General features: G+C 40.8%; 1 protein-coding gene across 1 annotated transcript; it reads right to left on the bottom strand.

Annotated features, from left to right (window-relative positions):
• Nucleotides 1-456: 456 nt before the first annotated feature.
• Nucleotides 457-5,391, bottom strand: Mrpl44 (mitochondrial ribosomal protein L44). Its single transcript, XM_021644491.2, has 4 exons — nucleotides 5,108-5,391; nucleotides 3,076-3,544; nucleotides 1,830-2,008; nucleotides 457-755 (listed from the first exon to the last, which is right to left on the bottom strand). The coding sequence occupies exons 1-4, from the start codon at nucleotides 5,284-5,286 to the stop codon at nucleotides 584-586; spliced, it is 999 nt and encodes a 332-aa protein (XP_021500166.1). The 5' UTR covers nucleotides 5,287-5,391; the 3' UTR covers nucleotides 457-583.
• Nucleotides 5,392-7,963: the final 2,572 nt, after the last annotated feature.

The following is a 7,963-nucleotide window of genomic DNA, read 5'->3' as shown; positions in this document are numbered from 1 at the left end:
TTATTGTTTTAAGTAAAATTTTTTAGAACTTTGCGATCAGGGTGGGTTTTTATTTCATTAGTGAACACTAGAACCAGGAAAGAGCCAGTCCAAACAACAACCTGGACTACTGATAACACACTAGACCGAGGAAAACGGCCAGCCAGCAGGATTTACTACCTTGGGTAGAGGCAGCTAGCTCATGATGCATAGGCAAGGAGGGCAGTAGGCAAAGAAAAATCTGATCTCATTACTCTTTTGCTCTTCTAGGGCTCCACATGCCAAAATCAACTTCAAGCCCAAAAGCACTCACCTGGATCCTAGAAGAGGCAGACACTTAGTGCTACAGTGGTCCCCAGACCTGGCACCTGATTGTACTCTAAAGCTGGAGGGGAATAAATACACCTAGGTATACAAATTATACACAATAATAAACCAATATGTGAGAAACAAAAAAAATGAAACAAATGCCCGTCATCTGATAAACTGTTGTTTAATTGTAGGAACACAGTGAGGACAATGAGGCATGTTCCTCCCACGAATGCTGTTCACCCAGGAATGCCTGTGACACTGTCTCACTGCTTTTCTCACAGACGTGAGCTGTCTAGTTGGCAATGCTGGTTTTCTCTGCTCTCGCGCTCTCTTTGGGCTTGGAATAGTCCCAGGGCCGTCTGTTCTCAGTGAATCCATAGAGTTTCCTAAGTGCTACTCGCGCAGCTTCTTCCTCTGCAACTAGTATTGTTTCCCCAGGTCCTTCTCCAATCAGCTTTTTATCACTAGAAAGAAAACCGACAGTGGTCCTCAGTGACAGAAAGACAGAGTATGTGATTCCATTCCACTACTTTCCTTTCCATTCTCTATAAATATAAAAACCTAGGAGGCCCAGTATTTTCCAAGTCAAAGCACAAAGTGACAAAAGGATCAGGAATTCAGAGATTAAAGCTGGGTGTGGTGGTGCACTCCTTTATACCAGCATTTGGAAGGCAAAGGGAGGCAGATCTCTGAGTCTGAACCAGCTAGGTTTACATGACAAGTTCCTTAGATTAGAAAATCTTCATACAAAGATTGAAAAAATTTTGCAGAAAACTTAATCTAGTTATCTTATGCTACTCAGTGTTCACAACTAGTCCTCTAACTGAACACACACACACTCTCTCTCTCTGTTAGAAAAGCATTCTAGCACTGAGCTCCACCTCTCTACCACTTTACTCTTAAAACCTGAAATCAGTTTCAGTCAGGTCCATTTCTAAAAAGACTAAAAGGCTCTAAATGGACACTTTAGTAAAATATCAAAGCTCCTTTCTTCCACTCACTCTGAGGCTCAATTGAAGCTCTGCCAAGAATAAATTAAGGTAGAACTTCTACCAGATAGAAATAAACTGTTATCTTGTGGAGAGCCCAGGTTTGGTTCCTAGCACCAACACGGCAGCTAACAACCATCTCTAACTCCAGTTCCAGAACTGTCACTTTCTTGTAGCCTCCACATGCATGTGGTGCAGACAGACATACAGGTGAGCACTCACACACATAAACTCTTCAAAAGTTAGCATTAGCAAAAGACAAACTTGTCTTCCACTAATCTCGGGGGGGGGGGTTGCTTCAGATAATTAGAGATGAGCCCACTGAACTCCCTCTCACCCCAGGGTCTCACTGTGTAGCTCTGGCTGGCCTGGCTATAGGCAAGTCTTGCCTCAAACCTACAGAGATCAGCTAGGATTAAAGGCATGCACCAACCATGGCCAGCTCAGAGAGACAATTTTAATGCTGTTAGAAGTAACACTTGAAAACTGGAAGTCTATCCTGAAGGCTTCCAATCAAAGTTCAGAAGTGAAGAGTAAGTCTTTACTAACCAGTATAAGCCGACGAAGTACAGAGGCAAAGCAGTTGTGCTTCCGGACTGCCTGGTGAGTCTCGGCTCGGGAGCTGGAATATTTCTCTTCTTTAGCTCCTCTACGAGCAGTCCCATGGGGTTTATGACGGTCCACATCTCGAAGAGCTCTTTCCCGGTCATTTGCGTTACTAAAAAGTCCTGTGCATAACATTTACACATTTAAATCAGAATAGAACAAAGAATATTACAACCAGAATTCAAAATCCATTTCTTTACCATAAAAACTGATAGGAAATGAATGGCAAATGGACATGGTAATCATCTATAGGCTGAAAATCTGAAATCCTCCAAAATCTGAAATCTTCTGCACCAAAGCGTTGGTTACAAAAGTTAAGATTATCGAGCATTTTCACCTTTAGGCTTTGGAATTTCAGTTTGATCTTCTCCCCTTGGGGTTCACACACGCAAGGCAGGCAAACACTCTACCTGATTTAAACCCTCATGTCCCCATAGGCTGTTGTTTGTTTGTGTTTTTAACTTTTTATTACAAATTTAAGTTTTTTCAATTTTAAACCCGAGGAAACAATACAAAGCAATATAACATATCAAAATTATATGGAAGATAAACTCCTACCTTACAATTCAATTACCAAATTACTGAAATTCAAAGTAGAAGACAAGCATGTGTCTGTCTATTTACTAAGGACACACCCATAGGCCACAGCTTTCCATCATGGGGGACAACATCCCTTTTTAGACCTTGATTTAAAAATAAACTTTTCCTTTTAAAAAACAAACAAACAAACCTAAAAGCTTAAAAAAATAAATCTTCAGAACTTGTAACCAAGCATTTATTATTTGCTTTTCATGGTATCCGCAAAAGAAAAACAACAACAACAACAAAAAAAAAAAAAAACCAACCTGAAATTGGGCTGGAGAGATGGCTCAGAGGTTAAGAGCATTGTCTGCTCTTCCAGAGTTCCTGAGTTCAATTCCCAGCAACCACATAGTGGCTCCCAACCATCTATAATTGGGCCCTCTTCTGATATACAGGCACATAACGCAGACAGAATATTGCACCATAATAAATATAAATAAATAAAACTGAAATAATTACAACAAAATTACCATAAAAATAGTTTAAGTCTTTGTCGTTTGGGGGGGGCGGCAGTTCTACAAAGCTATATCAAAAGAATGAATGAGAAACAGAAATTTTTCCTTCTGTCCACACTGAGCATGTTTGAACAAGTGTAACAGTTACCCACCCTGATGAAAAGTGCAGCTCTTTCTGGTCCACTGCTTTGTAGCAGGGCTCCAATCACTGCAAAGAAAGTCCGATGTAATACGGGTGGTGGGACAGGAAATTCCGCACTGAGGGTCAGCTGCTCCACCGCCAAGTTCCGAGCCACGTGACAGACAACTGCCTCACCAGTAAGAAAGTTAACTACACCTTCAGTGCCTTCTGTGGGCAATTCTGGGAACTCATCTTCAAGACATTTTGTGAGACACTTATGTGAAAAAGACAGCCCTTGCTCAAACAGTTCTTGATTGTCCTTAATATTCAGAAGAACAGCTTCTTTCTCTACCCCAAGTTTATCACGTTTTGCCTCTTCACTTTTAATATAGCAGCTATTGACAAAGGCAGTTTTGAGAAGGTCCAACGAAAAGGTTTCTTGTAACCGAGATCCAAAGGCTTGTACTTCTGCATGGTAATCCCAGTTTGGCTTCTCTGAGCTGAGGATGTAGAGATAGTAAGGAGAATAGCATGTTACCATGTATAACTGTGCTCAAACTTTATTATTATAAAGGAACTTACATAAAAGAACAAAATAAAGTGTTTCTCTTAATGTCAGGGTCTAACAGTTTAAATACAAAAACTAATGCAGATGGACACTGGCAGTCCTTTGTTACATTCTCCATATAGGGTTAGGATTAATTTTTTTCCCCCTTTGGCTTAACTGCCATATTAAAGAGATGGTTTATATCAGATCAGGATATTGTTCTAGGTTAAGTTCCTTCTTTCTGCTTTCACAATGAAATTATACTTTCTACCTAAATATGATCAAATTATAGCTATGTAGTGTCAGGCCACCAACTAAAAGTATATTATATTTAGTTTGTATCCAATTTATTTAAAGTTCAGAAATGTCCCCTTAAAGTACCAGCTACATAGGCTAGTATCAGTATTATGGGCATGTTAAAATTTCATAACCATAGGTGAGGGTTGAAGTTGTTCTAATTCAGTAACAGAGTGCCTGCCTGGCAGACACAAGGGACAACTGGTGAATAAAAAACACAATTCCAAGAATTAAAATGTCTTTTCCTGGAGAAAGATAATGCCAGAATAAAACCCTTTTAAGTGAAAACAAAACAAAACAAACAAACAAAAAAAACAACCACAATCTAGGTTGAAACTCATAAATCTACATTTGTAATCCATAGTTTTTTCCAATTTTAATTCATAAATCTTAAAATGCACACCTGTCCAATAAGCGAGGAAATGTAAATTAAGGCACGAGTTCTTATTTTTGCTTATCATGACAAAAAAAAATTTGTAACAGAAGGCGTATTAGTGCATCACCGGTATTAAGTGTAAACGGGATCAATATTCTCCTGGACAGCAATATTAAAGTGATAATCAAAATTTCATATCAGGAATAAGTTCCCAAAGAATTAACTACGGACAGTTCCCGCTTCTTGGGGTGTACTAACAATGTGGAGGAGGCCAAATGTCAGTGCAACGGTAAGAATGAAGTCCAATTACGTGTATCTTTGTTCACAAAGACACAGTAAACAGAAAATGCAACGTACAGGATTACACATAAGCACGATGCACTTTATAAAAACTTGTGGTTTCTTTGTTGTTGATGATTTTGTTACCAGTCAGCAACAGATTAATTAGATTAAAAACAACAACAACTAAACTTTCCCCCTCTTACTCTGGACAGTGGACACACAGTTCTACAGGGAATTGAATTCTTCTGCCCTGGTTCGCAATACTATAGGGCTCCTACCCCTCTTAAAGGTGCCCAAACAATTTCAGGTTGGACAACCAACCCTGACACAGGACAGAAACAAACTTGGGCCGATTCCAAATCCCAAGCGGTCAGCCTCTAGCAGGTCCCACTTGTCCATTTTCGGCTAGTGAGATTCTGCAGGGGACAGCACGGCCTCTGTTGTCCTTTTACCCTGTCTCGGGCCACGTGCGGCCACGTCCCCACCGCTGCTGCTGGCAGGTAGCTGCAGCCCAAAATCCTCACGGCCACCTCGGCCGCTCGTCTACGGAGAGACGCCTACCGTCGCACAGGCGGCGGCGGGCAACGCAGCAGGCGCCAGCGCTCCAGCTCCTTCTGGAAGCGGAAGGCGGCACGGAATCCCTTCTTCACTCCCCGAACCGGAGGAGCCAGCGTCGGGGCGGCCGGAGCCAAAAGGCGGCCGGAGCCCTGCTGCAGCAGCCGGAACACAGCAGAAGCCATGGTAGGAACCGGGCAATGGAGGGCGGAAGAAGGTCAGCCGGACCGGTGTATCCGGAACACAGTTCCCCCGGAACTGTGCAGCAGAGGGAGGGCTGAGAATTAGAGGACACACGAGAGAGCTGCGCATGCGTAAGTGCTTGTGTCTGCACGGTCTGCGACTGTGAGTGCCGAAATTAGTGGAAAGAAGTTGGGTCGCCCTTTCAGTCTCATTTGTATTTATTTCTCATTGAAGTAAAGTAAAAGTTAGTTTTACTTTCGGTTTAAAGAAAACCCTTAAATTCTGAAAAGGAGGGTTGGAGAGATGGCTAAGAGCTCTGGAGGTTCTGAGTTCAATTCTCAGCTACCACATGGTGGCTCACAACCATCTATACTGAGATCTGGTGCCCTCTTCTGGCATGCAGGCAGAATACTGAAAACGTAATAATTTTTTTTTTTTTTTTTTTTTAATTCTCAAAAGGGAAAACATTTCTTGTTTACATTCAGCCTTAAAATCACTTGTCCCTGGCAGTGTGACCTTGCCAGACCACGGAGGAAGAGGATCCAGGCACTCGTAATGAGACTTGATAAGCCATGGGCAGATGGCAAATGAGAACTCCTTCTTTCAGGGGACTGGGGGAAAGAAATAGTGGGGGAGAGAGAGGGAGGAAGGGACTGGGAAGAGCTGAGGGAGGGAGCTTTAACCGGGATATATAATGAATACGTTGTAAAATAAATAAAAATAAAGTCACAGAACATCAATCCAGCTACTACTGAGTAAATGTTTACGAAGTTCAAGATTTCACCCCACCCTTTTCCAAAAAAGTCTGGTTCTCAAAAGCCCTATGTTTAGAAGTGTGTATAACTTAACCAAAATTGAAACTTGTATCTTAAAACAACCACCTTTTTTTTAACTATGGGGAAAGACTTGGAGGGGGGTTGTGTCAAAATATTAACAGTGAAATTATGAGTGTTTAAAAAAAAAAAAAAAAAAAACAATGTTTTCAGCTTTCCTAAAAAAATAAATAAATAAATGGAAGGCCTGAAGTCTCAAAGGGAAGTGTCTCTGCCTCAGTGCTTTTAGTTTTGTGATTAACATCTTGACCCTTAGAGGTACCATTCTAAGGCAACAATGCCCCTGCAGACACCCAGATTAGACTCCTGGATCTTTAATTGTGCCTGCTTTCAGAAACAGCTTGTTCTGGTTACTAAATTGTTTTTCAATTTATTTTCACGGCAGGTATCTCCGGCTTCTTTCTGGCTATTGTAATTGGCCTCCAAAGAAAACTAGTATCTCTCTTCTTGAAATACAGACCAAGACATGTTACTGCCTAGTGAGAGAATCTTCAGCACTAGAATTCTGCAGCTCAGTTTGAGCTTCTTAGATTAACTCTTCAAGATGGAGAGTCTGAATGTTCAAACTTACAAAAGGGCTTCAAATAGATATGTGCTTGAAGCAAATTCTATAAAAATAGATCCAGTTGGTATTAAAAGTATTGAAAATCCGTGGGCCATCAGATAAGTGGATTTAAAGAAATTACAGGGAATTTTCTTTTTCTGCAATATTTCATTTACTGGGAGGATTAACCTAAATCTGTTTGATGTAACTGATGAACCAACCTGCTTCCATCTTGGGCTTGAAAGACATAGTAAAAATAAACTAGTTTCATATCTGTTTATGATTAAATCTCTGTTTCGGGCTATCCCCCACCTGTAACCCTAACTACAAATGGTTCTCTACTGCCTCTTCTAGGAAATGATAACCATGCCTTTGTTTGAATAGGTTATTATGACCGCCTGTTGTTAAGACTATCTTGTTATGACCACTTTGCAATCATATCTTTGTTTTAGGAGGTTATTATGACCAACTTGTTGTGCCTGTGCTCTGCTTTTGTAAACCTGCCTATTTGCCTGTCAAATACTTCATTTGGAAACCCCCTACTCCTAGACTTAAAAGACCATTTTTCCTGTCTAATGCTGATCTCCTTAATCCCACCTTTAGGAGGAGACAGCCAATGTACACAGAAAAAGAGTTTGCATTAATAAATTGCTTTCTTTAATTAATGGTGATTTGGGTCAGTGGTCTTTCTCCTGACATCTTGTGGGATTAACAGTAACCTCAAGCTTAGTAAAACTAAAGTAATGCACAGAGGCTCCCAGCAAAAACAACTAAAACATGGTTTTCAAATTTAAAAAACCTGTAAGGTCTCAAGCAACTTTTCCCACTAATAGACCTACATAGACCTCAAGAGTTATGTTTGTGTTCTTCTTTCTGAGGTTCTGACAGTATAATCACTTCAAAACAATGAAAGGTTTACTTGGTGTGGTGGCTATTCTTGGATGTCAACTTGAATACATCTGGAATTAACCAAAACCCAAATGACTAGGCACATCTGTGAGGTTTTTTTTTTCCTTAATCAAATTATTTTAAATTGGAAGATCCACCTTCAATCTGGACCATAACTTCTGCTGGCAGCCTATATAAAGAACATGGAAGAAGGAAGGAAACGTCCTCTCTTTGCTTGCTGTAGCTCTTGCTGGCAAGTCGATACCTTCACTGGAATAAGAGCCTACTTCTTCAGGATTTCAGCATATGCTGAAGACAAAATGAGACATCTGGCCTTGTGGATTGAGCACTTTTGGGTTCTTGGACCTTCTGTTTGTAGGCCGCCATTGCTGGACTAGCTGGACTAGCTGGACG

The sequence above is a fragment of the Meriones unguiculatus genome, chromosome 15 (assembly GCF_030254825.1).
Source record: "Meriones unguiculatus strain TT.TT164.6M chromosome 15, Bangor_MerUng_6.1, whole genome shotgun sequence".
Lineage (NCBI taxonomy): Eukaryota > Metazoa > Chordata > Mammalia > Rodentia > Muridae > Meriones > Meriones unguiculatus.
This window is presented reverse-complemented; position numbering and strand designations above follow the sequence as displayed.